At 42.9% G+C, this 18,533-nt stretch overlaps 1 protein-coding gene across 1 annotated transcript; it reads left to right on the plus strand.

Annotated features, from left to right (window-relative positions):
- The first annotated feature begins 6 nt into the window (after positions 1-6).
- On the plus strand, positions 7-14,282 carry DDX47 (DEAD-box helicase 47). Its single transcript, XM_079775413.1, has 12 exons — positions 7-219; positions 825-918; positions 3,680-3,868; positions 4,112-4,183; positions 5,127-5,245; positions 5,846-5,917; positions 6,046-6,162; positions 7,145-7,291; positions 8,820-8,957; positions 10,933-11,003; positions 11,706-11,835; positions 13,211-14,282. Exons 1-12 carry the CDS (start codon positions 127-129, stop codon positions 13,340-13,342), a joined length of 1,374 nt encoding a protein of 457 aa, XP_079631539.1. The 5' UTR covers positions 7-126; the 3' UTR covers positions 13,343-14,282.
- Positions 14,283-18,533: the final 4,251 nt, after the last annotated feature.

An 18,533-nucleotide genomic window follows, 5' to 3' on the forward strand; every position in this document is an offset into this window, starting at 1 on the left:
CGGTCCGTTGGTGCAAAACCCGGCAAGGCCGCAGGGGGGCGCCCGGAACACGCAGCCGGGGGAACGACAACTACATTAACCAGCATCCCGCGCGCCGCCGCCCCACTTCCGGAGCCGCTGGACAGCATGGCGGCGCCCGAGGAACCCGGTTCCCCTACAGAAGCGCCCCAGCCGGCCGTGGAGGAGGAGGAGGAGGAAACGAAAACATTTAAAGACCTGGTGAGGGTAGTTTCTCTGTGGACTGCTGGCGCCAGGCGCAGGCAGAGACCAGTCGCCTTAGATCCCGGCTGGTGGTGAACAAAAAGCCGCTGGGGCCTAGCTTAGGTGTCCCCCCCGAAAATTCCTGAAGCTCGGGTTCCGGACGCGCTCCCTTACCGTCTGAGCTTGGTCGCCGGGGGCGGGGGTGGCTGCCGGCCGGGCTGTGAGAGCCCCGTGGGCGCTTTTCTCCATTTTGATGTGGAGAGGTTTGGGCTTTGGAGTAAGAGGAACCGGGTTCGAATTCTGACCCAGCCTCTCCGCAGAGCAAGTTGTTACGCCTCTGTGCTTCCCTTGCGACATCAGTAAGTTGGGGAAGTGCCTCGTAGCCTTATGAGGATTAAATGAAATAATACGTGTCAAGAACCTGGCCTTGTCCCTGGTGAGCAGTGGCACTTAGAAGGAGCGGGCCGAGCGGACGCGCGATAGATGCCCTTTGAATGAAATGTGAGGGGTGCGTGCGCGCGTCGCCAGCCGGTGGCTCTGACAGCCATTTAATGAGGGGGAGGGGAGTGTGTGCTGCTCTTTGCTAAAGTGTGTGGGTTTGTGTGGGTTTTTTTAATTCCGAGGGCGTGACCGATGTGTTGTGTGAAGCTTGCGACCAGTTGGGATGGACGAAGCCCACCAAAATCCAGATGGAAGCGATTCCTTTGGCCTTACAAGGTAGGTTGACATTACACATGTGGCCTGGGACAGATTCGGTATGAACGTAAGAGAGCATCGGAGAACTGCTTCTTGCGTACCTCAAGTGGAATAAAAATATGCTCACTGACGATACAAAGTTTTGGTGGCGTGTTGGCTTTTGTAAAAGTTCTCCAGTTTTACTTTCTTTTTTTTTCTTATGATATGATTTGTGAATCACTTATTCTGTGAAACTTCATATCGCTACCTGTTACGTTTTCTGTTGAGAGAGAGAGAGAGAGAGAGAGAGAGAGAGAGAGAGAGAGAGAGAGAAAGAGAAACATCAATGGGGATCGAACCTACAGCATGGGTATGTGCTCTGACAGGAATTGAACCCACAACCCTTTGGTGCCAGGGATGACAGCCCAACCTCCTGAGCCACCCTGGCCAGGGCTGAGCTTACTTCGTATAAGGAGCTTTAGTGTCTGCAGCGGATGCTGACCCAAGGAAGCACTGGATTAAAATGTACTAACAAGACACTTGTTAGAAATCATGACTCGCTTCTCGGCCTTTTGGCTAAGATCAAGTGTAATATCTGTTCTTATCAGTTTAGTATCTGATACATCCTCTATCTGATGATATTATATTAAACTAGAGGCCCAATGCAGGAAATTTGTGTACGGGTAGGGTCCCTAGGCCTGGCCTGCAATCAGGGCCCATCAGGTTCCCCACCTCCCCACCTCCTCCTTCCCTCACCACCCCTGTGCTGCCACCACCACGTGGTTCCCCTTGCCTCCCCCTTTCCTCGCTCCCTCAGCCCTGGCCACTGCTGCTGGTTGCCCGCCATGTTCTGCGCCGCCCCCTGGTGGTCAGCGCATGTCATAGCGAGCGATCAAACTGGTCTCCCAGTCAAACTACCAAGGGGACACTTTGCATATTAGCCTTTTATATATATAGATGTATTTTTGGAATAGGAAGATGGAATAGGAGCTTGCTCTGTCCACTTCACGCATTGACCCAGTATTGTAGTACCTCTGGGAATGGTGCACCAAAAAAAACCCCAAAAACACAAAACCCTAAAAACAACAAAAAAAGAAATCATGAATAATAAGTGCAGATTTACATAAGGGTCCCTGGAATCCTTGTTAGTATCTGGAGGTGTTGAGAGCTCGTGCTGTAAGACATGCTTACCAGATTTGCAGAAGAGTGGCTGATGACTAGTGGGACTGGAACTAACAGGGTGAACTTTAATAAGAGGAGAATTGAAATCCTGTTCCTAGATTCCCAAAACTCAACTTTACAGGATTAGGGTAGGTGGTAAAAAGACACCCAGAAGTGTTAACTGAAATTCATTAAGATCCTCAGAGAAAGTGAGGTACATTACCATAAGAGAAGGGTGACATTCTTACCCCTTTGAGAATCAAATAAAAATTAGAGAGTTTCTCCCCAGAAAAAAAAACACATAAATATATCTACACATAAAATTTATCCCTTGCTCTGAATTTATTCCTCTCCCACAAGTCTCAGGTTAAGAACTGAACTAGCTCTAGAGAGAGAATAGTGCTTTGAACTATTTCTAACCCCCACTTTTCTTCTGAGCCCCACGCAAGTATGCCCATCTGGTTTTTAGCTATTTCTCTGAGCTTATTGCAGGAACCTCCGGTTCCCTATGTCTAAACCAGAGTCATTGTTTTCCTCACCGGAAATAATTTTTCTGTAGTTCCTATCTCAATTTATTTTTCTGTAGTTCCTATCTCAGTTGAGTTTCCCATTCTAGAAACCTGAGTGTCAAATACATTGCCTTTTGGAACTTTCTAAATTTCACTGGTTTCCATTCTCAATGCCTTGTAACTCCCTTGGTATCCTAATTGAGCTTTCATTTTCCTGTGTGTTCCCCATTTGGGAGTTTGGTTCATTTTAGATTGTAAAGAACAGAGTCATGTTCAGGTTACTTCAGGGAGTTAATGTCTAGGAGAGGAAGCCTCAGCAGTCACGCAGTCAGGAACCGTAGGAACCGTGGGAACTGTGGAGGTCATTGCTCAGGAGGAAGCCATTCCATTGGGCACTGTTCTGGTGGTTTGGCTTGGCAGGTATTTTCCAAAGCTTACCCGTAATGGCTTAAGGAATTACTTATGACATTCTTCCCTCAGAAGAAGGGACCTGGACTGTTAGCTCCTTGACTCCTCCCTGTGCCATCAGGCAGGCCTAGTTTATCTGCCTAATGAATACCATTGGTCATGATATTCCCTGCTTCAGATCCTTCAGATCCTCTCACTTATCAGAAGATATCAAAACTCATTAGCAGGGCTTATGAGTTTCCTTTCTACCTCATTCTTCTCCCCTTTCCCCATAAGATGTCTGCTCCAGCACATTGTACAGCTCACTCTTCCTACTTTGTCTGCTATGTTTTTTAAAGCTTCCAGCCTCTTTCTCCATCATATGGGAATGCCCTTCCTTTCCTTCTGTGCTTACTTCCAGACTTAATTTACTCATCACTTCTTTTAGCTTTTCCTGGCGCTTTAGGGCAGTAAATTACTCCTTCCTTTGTGTTCTCACTGTATTTTGCAGAGGCTTATATTAAAGCCCTTATCACACTATACTGTATTTGTGTATTGTGCCCCTGGATTTTGAACTTATCTAGAGCAGAGACCATGTCTTCTGTCTACTCAACCTTCTTCTGCCCCCAGTTCCTCAAATATTTATTCAGTGTTTACTTTGTGCCCACATTGTGTCATTGTAGAAAATGTGGGAACATGCAGAGAAAATTTCTATGAGATGTTTTCTTTCTTTTTCCACCCCCTAGGTCGTGATATCATTGGGCTGGCGGAAACCGGCTCTGGAAAAACGGGGGCCTTTGCTTTGCCCATTCTGAATGCGCTGCTGGAGACGCCCCAGCGTTTGTTTGCTTTAGTTCTCACCCCCACCCGAGAGCTGGCCTTTCAGATTTCAGAGCAGTTTGAAGCCCTAGGGTCTTCTATTGGAGTACAGACTGGTAAGTTCGAAGAGGAAAGGAGTCTTAGGGCTCCTTCACTAGTTGAGAATGAGTGTGAAAGGAGAATGGAAGGAAGTATAATTAGCATACGTTTTATTGACCAAAAAGCTGATATGGTATTTTAGCTTTGGGGAAAGTTGTATATTGAAGGAGAAATCTATCATTGGCTTTTAAAAGGTGATCAGTGAACTATGGAAAAAATTAAGGCTCTCTTTCCTATGTTTCTTTTTTTTCCCCTGGTAGCCGTGATTGTAGGTGGAATTGATTCAATGTCCCAGTCTCTGGCCCTGGCAAAAAAACCACATGTAGTAATAGGTGAGTAGTTGCCAAAGGTAAAAGATGCTGGCAGTGATGAATTGGAGAAAATCTACCAATGTTGGGTGTTACTTACTTGTGTGGAAATGTGAGCGGCGAATGTGGACCTCAGGTTTTGTGTTCGGCTAGGAAAGAATTCAGAGCCAAGAACTCTAGCTCAGGAGGCAGTTTAAATAGCAAGCAAAGTGAAAGTACACTCCAAGGGAAGAGTTGCATGGGCTGCTCAGAGAGCAGCCCTGGGGTATTGGCAAGGGCTCCTTTAAAAAAAAATAAAAAAAAAAAAAAATATATATATATATATATATTTATTTATTGATTTTAGAGATGAAGGGAGAGGGAGAGATAGAAACATCAAAGATAAGAGAATCATCAATTGGCTGCCTCCTGCACACCCCCTACTGGGGATCCAGCCCTCAGCCTGGGCATGTGCCCTGACCAGAATTGAACCAGAAATCGAACCGTGACCTCCTGGTTCATAGGTTGATGCTCAACCACTGAGCCACGCTGGCTGGGCTTAGCTCCTTCTTTAAGCTGACCTATCAGGGCCTTTCCCATTCTCGTCTCCTGTTCTTGTACAGGAGTCATATGAGGTTATTCACCAGCCCCTTGTTCCTCTAAGGGGGTCTAAACTGCATGACCGATGACATGCTAGGTGGGGAAAGGTCACCCTGGGGCAAGGTGCCAGCCTATAATAGTTGGCTCTTTAGTTTTGCCCCTTGCTAGGCACCTGGAACTTTCCGCCCTGGTATCATTCCATACATTGCTGCTCTGGTCATGCCTAACTGCTTAGTCTAACAGAAAGACTGAAGAACGGATTTTTGTAAACCTATTTAATTTTTAATTTCTGAAAATGAGGGGGGTGGTGTTGGAGGAGGGGCTTAGTAACTTTATTTTTGTCCTTGTTCTTAAACATTGTTCTTTCTCCTCAACCTTTCTTTGTTAGCAACTCCTGGTCGACTGATTGACCACTTGGAAAATACAAAAGGTTTCAACTTAAGAGCTCTCAAATACTTGGTCATGGATGAAGCAGACCGAATATTGAATATGGATTTTGAGACAGAAGTGAGCTCTCAATTTCTTTCGTTCTCTTAGAGCATCTCAAGTGCCCTGTTTCAAAATTTGATTCATTGCACACCTGCCTTATGGGGAGTGCTGCATCTTTATCAGCTAATTTAAACATCTGCCGCCTTTTTCACTCGTGGTGCTCTTCCCATTGTTAGTGCCTCAGCATCCGAATATAGTTGGACTCCGATTTCAGAGATGGGGAATATCAAAACCAGATTTTCTTTTTCCATTTCATTTGATATAGACCTTTTCCATACACTTTGAAAAGCTGTGCTTGTTTGGTTTTTTTTTTTACTCATCATAGCTTATTTATTTGATTAATACCTATTCTCGACTTTTCTCTTAGATTAGTTCTAATGTACTAATTTAAATTGCTCTTTTTCACTGAATCACATTATTTTTTTTGATAGCATTTGGTATGGTATCAAATAGTAAATATTTTGTAAAATTTAGCTGGATTGAATTGAATTTTTGAGTCCCCAAATCTCCACAGTGTTGTATTTAGTTTGTTACTCTATTCTCTGTCTCCTTCACAAAGAAATTTGCAGATGTCTAGTCTAAATATTGTATTGATGCCCTTTCCTCTTTGTGCCTTAGGTTGACAAGATTCTCAAAGTGATTCCCCGAGATCGGAAAACATTTCTCTTCTCTGCTACCATGACCAAGAAGGTGAAATTTTCTAGGACTTCTTATTTCTTCTTTATAAGACTTATTAATGCAAACAACAATAATAGTAAAACTAGAAAGAGCATTTGGGAATCAGTGTACTATTCCAGGTTTGTTTTTTTTTTCTTTAGGTACAAAAACTTCAGCGAGCAGCACTGAAGAATCCTGTGAAATGTGCTGTTTCCTCTAAATACCAGACGGTTGAGAAATTACAGCAATATTATATTTTTATTCCCTCTAAATTCAAGGTAAAGTGTTCCCTCTCCTTCCTTACCAAAACATCTGAAAATGAGTCAACTCTTGATTAGTTAAGAGCTGTGCTACAGATTGGAGTTCTTTCTGTTTGCTTTAGAAAGCAGGCTGTGGTTCTGTTTATCACTGATAAAGTCAAACATTCCACAAATTCACAACATACTAAATAAACCACAGTAACGAAATTATGATATAATTCCTTCCCAACCCCATTCTTGAGGTAGTTGTTCTTTTGTGTGCTTATTATGTGGCTTTTTTTTGTAGTCAGGGACCCTGTGTTTTGTCTTGATGTGAGGATTTTTTCTGGTTGCTGAGTACAGATCTCCTTGTGCTTGGCTCAGGCTGTATGTGAAATTCAGAGTTTATAGAGATGATAATGCTGGTTAAGGAGTGCAAAGTTGACCTGGCTGGTGTCTCTCAGTGGTTAGATCAATTCCCAGTCAGGGCACGTGCCCGAGTTGAGGGCTCGAGCCCCAGTAGGGGGGCATGCAAGAGGCAGCAGATCGATGGTTCTCATGACTGATATTTCTCTCTGTCTCTCCCTCTCCCTTCCTCTCGGAAATCAGTAAAAATATATTTTTTAGCCCTAGCCAGTTTGACTCAGTGGATAGAGCGTTGGCATGAGGACTGAAGGGTCCCAGGTTCAATTCCAGTCAAGGGCATGTACCTTGGTTGCAGGTTCCATCCCAGCCCTGGTTGGGGCGCATGCGAAAGGCAACCAGTTGATATGTCTCTCTCACATCGATGCTTCTCTCCCTCTGTCTCTCCCCCTCCTTTCCACTCTCTTGAAAAATCAATGGAGAAATATTCTCGGGTTAGAATTAACAAAAAATGAAATACAGAGTGCAAAGCTGGCAGCTAGGGGTTTGTATAATTGAGAAGCAAGTATAAGTTTAGACTTATGGAATTTATATGCCCAAGACCCCAACCTTTTCTTCCAGCTTCATTTACATGTATTGTCTTTTGTTTGTAATTTAGGATACCTACCTAGTTTATATTCTAAATGAATTGGCTGGAAACTCCTTTATGATATTCTGCAGCACCTGTAACAATACTCAGAGAACAGCTTTGCTACTCCGAAATCTTGGATTCACTGCCATCCCCCTCCACGGACAGATGAGTCAGGTAAAGATTCCTTGGTGTCATTGGAGGTGAACAGGTGGCATGAGAAAGATAAACTGTATAGCAATAGATTTGTACAGTAACAACACATGGCTTTACTGCATCTCCCATGATTGATTTTATGCACTTGGAGTGTTGCTCTGGATGCTTACTTCCTCCTTTCAGGATAAGCAAGAGATTCCAGTTAATTCCTTAGGTAGTTTCCGATATGGATGCTATTGAGTTGATTTATTCAGCCCTAGTGGTAATAGTGATTCTCTGATCTCTAAGGATTTTCAATATATTATTTCCCAATTATTATGTTAAACAATTCTTATGTCATGCTAGTATTTTCTAGCCTTAGTCTTAAATACTAGTGGTCTGGTGCATGAAATTCGTGCATGGGGTGGGGGGGGTTCCCTCAGCCCAGCCTGCACCCTCTCCAATCGGGGACCCCATGGGGGATGTCCGACTGCCGGTTTAGGCCCGATCCCACATTGGGCCTAAACCGGCAGTCGGACATCCCTCTCACAATCTGGGACCACTGACTCCTAACTGCTCACCTGCCTGTCTGCCTGATTGCCCCTAACTGCCCTCCCCTGCCAGCCTGATCTCGCCCCCAACTGCCCTCCCCTGCCGGCCTGATTTCTCCCTCAACTGCCCTCCCCTGCTGGCCTGATCTTGCCTAACTGCCTCTGCCTCAGCCCCCACCACCATGGCTTTGTCCAGAAGGAAGTCAGACGTCCGGAAGATGGCCATTTGATCTGGTCTAATTAGTATATTACCCTTTTATTAGTATAAATAGATTATATAGGATAGGATCGCTTAAATGGGCAGGGGGAAGCCTTTTTCAGCAGGAGGAGATGCTCTTGGCGGACAAAAATAAATAATCCCTATATCTGGACTGATAGCCAGTCACATGCACTATACTGCCAAACTGGTCATTAAAAAATTGAACCGCTTTCTTATACCTTACACCAAATAGCTGTTGCCCTTAAAATCCCTCCTCAGCCCCCACCTTAGGTTCTGCCTTCGCAGTTCACCCAGATTAGGTTCTGATTGATCGGTCTCTATGCCAGTCAGTGTCAAAAGCTCTGCCTCCTAGGCAGCCATTGGTTCCTCACAGTTCCCCCCAGATTTGGTTCTGATTGGTCAGTTTCTATGCCAGTCAGCGTCTCCGGGCCTATCTCCAGGCCTGATCAGAGAGGCGGGGCTGATCAGCAGCTGCCATGGAGGCTGCGGATTAGACCCTGCTTCTCTCTTTGGGCTTCTCTCTGGGCCTGATCCGCAGCCCCCTTGGCAGTTAGTGCTGGGTCACTGACTGCAAGACTGACTTCTGGTATTTGGTCGTTTTGGACCCTGGCTCTTTATATATATAGGTTTTTTGTTGTTGTTGCTTTCATGTTTCTTTTTGACCCGTGAAGTCCAATCTGGACTTGGGGGGAAATAGCCTTTAAAAAATTTATCTCTTGTATTTAATATGTCTAGTTGGTATGTCTTAGATTCCAAGAGTCCTTAAATTATTTTCATGTTTTTTTTTTCACCATTTCAGAGCAAGCGCCTGGGATCCCTTAATAAGTTTAAGGCAAAGACTCGTTCCATTCTTCTAGCAACTGATGTTGCAAGCCGAGGTTTGGACATACCTCATGTGGATGTAGTTGTCAACTTTGACATTCCTACCCATTCCAAGGTGAGTCCTTTTCGGACCTGACTTTCTAGTCCCAAGGTGAAATTGAGGTGTAATTCACATGTAACATTATATTCGTTTCTGGTATACAGGGTAAAAGTTTTATATTTGTATATATTGTAAATGATCATTATAATAAGCCAAGTTAACATCCGTCACCACACATAATCATCTTTTTTTTTTTCTTGTGATGAGAACTTTTAAGATCTATTCTCTTAGCAACTTTCAAATATGCATTACAGTATTACAGACTATAATGTTACATTCCCATGACTTTTTTTATTTTATAGCTGGAAATTTATAACTTTTGATACTGCGCCCCATCTCCTTACCCATTTCACTCCCCTAACCCCACCTCAACCTCTGGCAATACCACAGGTGTTCTCTGTGTCTATGAGCTCAGTTTTTTTGTTTCTGTTTTAGATTTCACATATAGGTTAGGATCATATAGTATTTGTTTTTCTCTGAACTATTTCACTCAGCATAATGCCCTCAGGATTCATCCATATTATCACAAATGGCAAGATTTAATTACTGTTTTTTATGGCTGAACAATATTCCATTGTATTGAGTATATTTTTTTAAAATTTTTTATTGATTTCAGAGAGGAAGGGAGTGGGAGAGAGAGATAGAAACATCAATGATGAGGGAGAATCATCCATCGGTTGCCTCCTGCACACCCCACACTGGGGATCGAGTCTGCAACCTGGGCATGTGCCCTGACCAGGAATTAAACTGTGACCTCCCGCCAAAACCGGTTTGGCTCAGTGGATAGAGCATCGGCCTGCGTACTGAAAGGTCCCAGGTTTGATTCCGGTCAAGGGCATGTACCTTGGTTGCAGACATGTCCCCAGTAGGGGGTGTGCAGGAGGCAGCTGATCGATGTTTCTCATCGATGATTCTAACTCTCTATCCCTTTCCCTTTCTCTCTGTAAAAAAATCAATAAAATATATTAAAAAAAATAAAAAATAAACTGTGACCTCCTGGTTCATAGGTTGATGATCAACCACTGAACCACAGCTGGGCCAGAGTATATTTCTTAATGAAATGTTTACTGTATCTTATCTTTCTTTTTTTGGTCCATGATTAGTTAAGTGTCAAAAACTAGGAAAGCTCCTGATTTATTCATTTTTACCATTTTGCACATGCCTGCAGATACACTATTAATAAAGGTGAATGAAGGTAGCCAGAGAGAAGTGTTAAATAATGATCACAGTCAGAGGGGCAGATGCAGCGTGCTGATCTTTGTCAGTCTCATTTCTTTAGAAGTGACAGCTGTGGTCCTTAGTGTATCTCGGGTTTCTCAATCTGGACACTATTAACATTTGGGGCCAGTGAATTCTTCATTGTGGGGGCTGTCCTTTGTAGTGTAGGATGCTTAGCAGCATTCCTGGCCTCTACCCACAGGTGACACTATGACAAACAGATATGTTTTCAGATTTTTCCAAATACTCCCTGGGGAGGACGAAATCACCCCTGGTTGAGACCAACCCGTATCTCTTGGCTATATATTTAACTGCTGTAGACAAGGTGCTGTCTCATTTGATTTTCACAATAACTGTGAGTTTGGGCATGTCTTCTATCCCTGTAAGAAAGACAGGGTAAGAAACCAAGGTTCAGACAGGTTATGTGATTTACAGACAGTTGTGTAGCTGGTAGGTGGTAAAACCAGAGCTGTGACCCAGGTCTGCCTCTAGATCCAGTGCTGTTTTTCTCTACACCATGTTAATATGCTTAGTGACCATGTAGATATGCTTTGTAGATTTGTCTTTCTACAAAAGAAAGGAAAAATTGGATCAGTTTGTGTTGTGAGAATAAAATAGATGATGCGGATTTATCTCAACAAAATTTTAAATCCATTTTTCCATGTTCCACTACGAATTTGTTTTCTTTCAGAAATTTGCAGTAAGACTTTACATGCATAGTGTTTTATTTATACTACATGTAACTCAAATTCATTTACCCTTTTTGTTTCAGGATTACATCCATCGAGTAGGTCGAACAGCTCGAGCTGGGCGCTCCGGAAAGTCCATTACCTTTGTCACACAGTAAGTGAATCGGTGTCGGGGGCAGAGCAGTTGAGAAAAGAGCAGAGCTTGGGAGCAGACCAACTTGGAACCTGACTCTACCAGTTACTAGAGTGGTTACTTAACCTCCCTGATTCCATTTTCATCATTCGTGAAATGGAAATAATGCCTACCTTTGGAGAAATAATGCCTACCTTTGGAAAAGTCTGAAAACATATGTTTGTCACAGTGCCACCTGGTAGAGGCCAGGAATGCTGCTAAGCATCCTGCACTACAAAGGAAGCCCCCACAACAAAGAATTCACTGGCCCTAATGTTAATAGTGCAGGGTTTTAATGAGATTGGAGATGTTGTCTACAAGGTCTAGTACAGTATTTGGTATATAGAAGGACAAAAACCACCCTGTTATTTCTTTAACTGCTAGAGCCAGAGAGCAGTGACCTTTCCCTCAACTCACAGAATTAGAATAACTATTTCTGATTTTCTTTTTAAAGGAAAAATTTTATATACCTAGTGCTTTTCTGGGAGTAAAGACTGTGTTGGGGGATTTTCTAGTGGGCAATGCACAGAATATTGCATTTAGTTAGTATTCTGAAAAGGTACAATGGATTCAGTATTGTTTAACACTGGCTCCTGTTGCATCGTATAATATAATACCTAATTTGGAATGGGCTGACATTTGCATTGTCAGTCTACCAAAGCCATGCCAATGTGTCTTCCTCAGATATGATGTGGAACTCTTCCAGCGCATAGAACACTTAATTGGGAAGAAACTGCCTGTCTTTCCAACACAGGATGACGAGGTTATGATGCTGACAGAACGTGTGACTGAAGCCCAAAGATTCGCCCGAATGGTATGCAACTTGCTTTTTTTACCATCTTCTTTGCAAATGATATTACGTATGTGCTACATATTGTATTAGTCCTCATAATAAAATGCAGGAGCTGGGTAATAATTTATTCTGAATTTAAGAATAAATGCATTTCTAAGCATGCTAAAGCTTCGAGATGATAGGTCCATCATTAGACCATACAACTAGGTGGTTGAATCAGGATTCAGACTCAGTCTGAGCACAGTGACCACGTTCTCGGCCACTGTTCATGTTTCACATGTGGCCGGAAAACCTTCGGACTTGAGATCAGATGTCCCAGTTGTGACTGATTTCTCAGAAACAGTTCCTCACCAAGCAGTTCCTATCCTAATTTAGGGAGTAATACTTACCTTGCATACCTTACGGGGTTCTATGAGCACCAGATGAGCTAAAACTGCTTAGTTGCTAATAGTAGCAGTAACAGTAGCAGTGGAGATGAGAAGATTTTAAAGGAGAATCCTTGCAAGTGTTACCAGCTCCCTGGAATTCTAGTCTGAGGGACAGACGAACTTCGCCCATGGGGTGCCTCGGAGTAGCTGAAGTGTGGACTTGGTTTTGTTTTTCTTCCAAAATAGAATTCTTTGTTTGATATTTTTGTTTACATGTGCATGGGGGGGGGGGGGGGTGAGGGGAGGGAGATAATTCAGAAAATACAGAAAGGATTCAAATAGTAAATAGAACATATAAATTACACCCCACAGAGAACCATAGGTAACCTTTGGCTGTATTTCTTTTTTTTTTTTTTAGCCATAATTAGACTTTATCTAATTGTATATGATTAATATTTTTTGATTTCAGCAAATTAGATCCATGTGATCATTTCTTCATTGCTACAAAGAATTGTTAGGAATATGTAACATGATTTACATGGATATGTATTTAGGCTTTTTGTAATTTCTTGTATTTTAACTAGCACAGTTGAACATCCTAGTAAGTACAGTTTTGCATACTTGTCTTGTTTCCTTAGAATAATCCTTAGACCTGTTGGGCTGAGGAGTATACAGTTAAAATTTGAATTCACATGGAATGCTGCATTGCCTGTAGGAAAGCTGTAGCAGTTTACACTGTCAGTGAAAGTATATGTGAATGTCCTCACATTTTGGTCAATACTAGATATTACCATTCTCTTAAATCTTTGCTAGTCTGCCATGTGAAAATAATAGCTTATTGTTTTAATTTGTATCTTTGATTGTTAATAAGGTTAACATTTTTGTATATTGGGGTTTTGGTCTTATTCCCTTGCTAATGTGAAGCTTTAGGAAGGTACTCATTGTTTGATTTTATGGAGGGGAGACCAGGATGTGTTAACCCTCAGTGGCAGTGGTTTGTTTTCAGTCCCATCCTTTCTGTTTTGCAGGAGCTAAGGGAGCATGGAGAAAAGAAGAAACGTGCACGGGAGGATGCTGGGGACAATGATGATACGGAGGGCGCGATGGGTGTCAGGAACAAGGTGGCAGGAGGGAAAATGAAGAAACGGAAAGGCCGTTAGTCTCTTATATAAAGACTTGATTTCTGCCTTCTGTTGTGTGAAAGGGGATTGAAGAAGAGAAAGAAACCTCCTCCAGTAGAGTTCTTCAGACTGAAATCTCTCAGAATTATGTCCAGAGTCTGCTCAGCTGCTTCAGTACTTACTCTCCTTTCCTTGTTGGAGGTCATGACTACAGAATGTTCTGTACAGGTTTTACTGTTCTTCCACTTTGGTGCCTGCTCATGACATGAGTAGGAAGTGCCCTTCTGTCACTTCACACAGACCTGTTGCTTTCTCATCTGCACGTCAAGGACTAGGTTGATGCAGCACTTGACCTGGAATTGTAAAGAAGCGTCTGCATCGATAAAATGGGGATACCTAGGGTACCTAAGCAATCTCAGCTTGTGCTTCGTTAGGCCTAATGTGAAATAATAAATTTAAATATTATTTTTAAAAGACTGGAACTTCTTGAAGACCTTTATAAGTTAAAGGACTTAAAGATTTAAGAAAATCTTGCTCATAGGTAAGAAACTAACAGTGGCAGTTATGTGGCAAATTCATTGGCTGTTCTTAATTTAAGTTCAACGTGACATTTAAAATTAATCAGCAAAAGAACAAGATGAAGAATGGCTTGGAAAGAAAGTTCTACTTAAAAGGAGGTTGGTCTACGTAAAAGGGGATGACACAAAGTCCTTAAGTGAGACTGTGGTGTTTCTTAGATCCCTAAGTAGATTCACTTCCCTGGCTTCTGGACTAAGCAAGTGGTTAGGAAGACTGGTTTTTATATAGATTGTTAACCCCAGGTGACTAGATTGAAATCAGCATCATAAATATGGGGCATCCAAGACCCAATTTCATCCACTTGTCATTGGTGACCATTGAACACTATTTCCTTTCTTTTAGCCTCATCTGTTGATTATTTAATTCAGGAGATATAAAGCTGGGCATCAGCTGCTGGGGGGGAAGTAGACACTGGCACTGGAGGGGCTGGGTGGGGCACGGAGCGGTGAAGGAAATCAGAAACAACTTTGAGCAGTCGTGAAGTCATGTGCTCTGACGGCTTTTACACATAAAGATGTCTGATCATTTTTGTCGAATGTAAGTTTTATTAGAAGAGGGTTTCTGGAGTGGCAGAACCAGAATGAAGCGATTCCAGTAAGACTGAGAATGAGTTTTGGCAGAAGAGAAACGTTCTGCATTCATATTAATGCAAAGTGCATGTTTCAGAATGGTGTTTCTTAGAGTCAAAGTGTCTGGTGAGAAGTAAAAAGTAGATGTCGGTAAAATTCTGTGTGGTAGTCAGGTGTGAACTGTTGATTGCAGGAAGGTCTTGTAAATATAGCAGGTAGGGTGCTTTCTGCCACAAATGTATCCTGAGATGGGTGCCTATGGGTAAGGCATTTACAGTTAATTGGAATCTAACACATGGCTTGTTTTGTTTGCCTCAAATTTCATTGATGCTCAAGGTACATTAGAGTGAAGGATAAGTTAGAGGAGTCCGGAGGCAATAAAAAAGGAAAGGAGAAAATGGTAGAAGAAAAGGAGGCAAATAGTTGAGTGGGGCCATCCTTGTGACTATTTGTTATGCGTTGTGTCTACTCCTGGAGGCTAATTCTTCATTAATGTATTTTTCTAATGGGAATCTCCAGGATGGCTTAGGACCGTGGTCGGCAAACTGCGGCTCACGAGCCACATGCGGCTCTTGGGCCCCTTGAGTGTGGCTGTTCCACAAAATACCACGGCCTGGGTGAGTCTATTTCGAAGAAGTGGCGTTAGAAGAAGTTTAAGTTTAAAAAATTTGGCTCTCAAAAGAAATTTCAATCGTTGTACTGTTGATATTTGGCTCTGTTGACTAATGAGTTTGCCGACAACTGGGATAGGATAATGGCCTCTCTCTGTCTCAGCCAATCGGTAAAAGTAAATAGATGGTTGCTGTTTCAACTCAGTGGATGATTGCAGTAGCAAGCTGAAATTGAATCTGGGTATGGGTGGTGGGTAAGGAGGAGAGATTAGAAGTAGTCTAAATAGGCAGGGGTCTCTAACCTAGGGTTTGTGGACAGCTGAGCTATAGGCATATTTCTGGGGAGACTAAAAAGGTTAAAAACTACCACTCTAAAAGTTAGCTGTTGTCTCTAAAGCAAATTCTTAATTATGCTTTGCTAGGATGGGAAGATGGACACTAAGAGAAGAAATGCGGACTGTGTGTCTTCAGGTATATTGATGGTCCAGACCAGGGGTCCTCAGACTTTTTAAACAGGGGGCCAGTTCACTGTCCCTCAGACCGTTGGAGGGCCGGACTATAGTTTAAAAAAAAAAAACTATGAACAAATTCCTATGCACACTGCACATATCTTATTTTGAAGTAAAAAAACAAAATGGCAAAAACACCCGGCGGGCCGGATAAATGTCCTCGGCGGGCCGCATGTGGCCCGCGGGCCGCAGTTTGAGGACTCCTGGTCCAGACCATAGATTAGAGTCCCAAACAGAACAAGTAAAGATGTCATTGTGAAGGGCAGGAGGCTCACAAATAAATGAGTGTGATGCATTAGTAAATGAGACATGGCTGTGGGTTTATGCTGTTATTCAGGGCTATGCTCTCTTGTCCTCCAAGACAAGGTTTCTAAGCCTTGCTGCTGAAACCCCTGTTGAGGTGTGTATTAGTTCCCTAGGGCTGCTGTAACAAAGTATCACACACTGGATGTCTTAAAACAAAAATCCATTGCCTCACAGTTCTGGAGGCTAGAAGTCTGAGATCAAAGTATGGCAGGGCCATGCTTCATCTGAAACCTCAGGAGAAGAACCCTTCCTCTCCCCTTCCTAGCTTCTGGTGGTTGCTGGAGGTTGTTGGTGTTCTTTGGCTTGTGGTAGCATTACTCCAGTCTCTGCCACTATCTTCACATACTGGTAGCCTTCTAGTGTTCGTGTCTTCTCCAGGTCTTCTTATAAGCATACCAGTCATTGGCTTTGGGGCGCACCCTAACCCAATATGACCTCATCTTAACTAATTACAGTGGACCCTTGAACAACATGGGTTTGAACTGCAAGGATCAACTAATACACAGATTTTTTTGCAGTACATTAACAGTTGGACCTTCATATCCCTGGGTTTCACTTCCACTGATTCAACCAACTGTGGATCACAAACAGTATTTTCTATCTGTGGTTGGGAATCTGCAGATGTGGAGAACCAACTGTATGCATTGTGTTATGCTACTTTGTGTGAAGGATCTGAGTATCTGCAGATTTTGGTATCTGCAGGGGGCCCTGGAATTAATCCCTCATGGATACTTAGGGGCAACTTTAGTTAATTTTGGGGGGAGTCAAAAATTATATGCAGCCCTGGCTGGTTTGGCTCAGTGGATAGAGCATCGGCCTGTGGACTGAAGGGTCCGGGTTTGATTCAGGTCAAGGGCACATGCTCAGGTTGCTGGCTCAATCCCCAGTAGGGGGCGTGCAGGAGGCAGCCAATCAATGATTCTCATCATTGATATTTCTATTTCTCCCTCTCCCTTTCTGAAATCAATAAAGATATATTTAAAAAATTATATGCAGATTTTCCACTGCATGGGACAGGGGAAGGATTGTTGAATCACTAACTCTTGTGTTCAGGGATCAACTTTTTACCTGCAAAGACCCTCTTTCCAAATAAGGTCACATGTTCTGGGGTTCCAGGTAGACATGAATTTTTTGGGGTACACTAGTCAACCATTACAAACTCTGGACTGCTATGTTCCTTGTGGTTTAAGATTGCATTGTGGAATAGAAGTGGTAAGAGTTGATTAGAAGAGACAGAAGATAGGTCTTCAGAAATGGTGGGATGGGTAGAAGTTTAGGGGTTTAAAATGACTTTCTTTAAATGAAATGTAAATTGTCTTTGCAGTCAAGGTACCAACGGCTCTAGTTAAGGAATGGGGGAGGAGGTCTCTGGCCTTTGTTCTGTTCCTTCTTGGTGTAATTCCTTAGTTCTGTTTTCCTGATTTAAGAAACAGCTTCAACCAACTGACCAACCTCTCCCCGTCTCCCAACTGCAAACAAACACACCTCACCTGACTTTTAAGACCTTGTAAAGGGCGTATGTCAATAGTCATGTAATGCTGGCCCAGAGAAAAAGTTCTCTATTTCTCAGCTGAATCATAAAACCACTCTTTATAGCTTTATGGTATCATGACTTCATGATCCTAGTTAGCCTGGTTTTACCTCTTCTGTACAGAGCTAATGTGAGATGAGGAAAATACCTCTATCTTATGAAGGGGTCATTTGGAGATGCTATTCCAAGCTTCAAGCAGGCTCAGAATCCCAGGCACTCTGCAATTTCAGGCACTCTGAGGGCATTCTGGTGGTTGCCAGAAGGGGTCTAGACTCAAAGATCACTATTCTTTCTTAGTCCTTAAACAATGTAATGAATATCCTAGAACTTGGCTGGCTATCAAGACATCCAGCTTACAGCCAGTGTTTTCCAGTTAGCTCCTCACCTGCAAATATGTCAAAAAATGTAAATCAGGTATTCTAATCTTCCCCAGGTCCCTCAAAGGCCTGGGAAATGGGACCAGAAAGAACCACAGGCTGTGATATTGGTTACAGAAAATGAAGGCATTCCAAGTTATCAAAAGCAGGTAACAAAGTAGCAAGAAAGTATGTTCCAAAGAGCAAACACACACACACAAAGACTTGAATACAAAATTAGAGAACATACAGGAAGTCTTAATCCACATAGTTCTTAAGGTGAAACCTAGCCTTAGTGCAGATAATAAATCAGGGTGTGAGTCAACCCTCTTTGGCTGGAATGACAAGAGACCCAGACCCTAGTACTAGAGATTCAAGGGTTACCCACACCCACATTCCTTTTCATGCCTCACCTGTCCCCGGTATGCAGTAAAATTCCAGCTAAAAATAACTGTAGAAACTTGAACTCTGGGAAATAGCCCTAAACAGTCTCACCTAGAGTAAAGCGCTGATTTGTGCCAAGTGGAAGAGAGACAGGGGGAAAAATGGGCCCATTAGAGACCATGTAATCTCTATGATGTGGTCCCCGATGTCTGCTCATATTGAAGTTTTTATCTGCTTATAGCCATCCACCCACCTGATACCCTCAGAAGGTATTACCTTCATTGACCTCTGGATGCCACCCGGGGCCTGGAAGAAAGCAGAGGGATAGGGGGGATGCAGTGAAGTTGGTGAAAGTAGTAGTCGCTCCCATTCCCTCTTGCTATGA

Source organism: Cnephaeus nilssonii, assembly GCF_951640355.1.
Source record: "Cnephaeus nilssonii genome assembly, chromosome: 6".
Lineage (NCBI taxonomy): Eukaryota > Metazoa > Chordata > Mammalia > Chiroptera > Vespertilionidae > Cnephaeus > Cnephaeus nilssonii.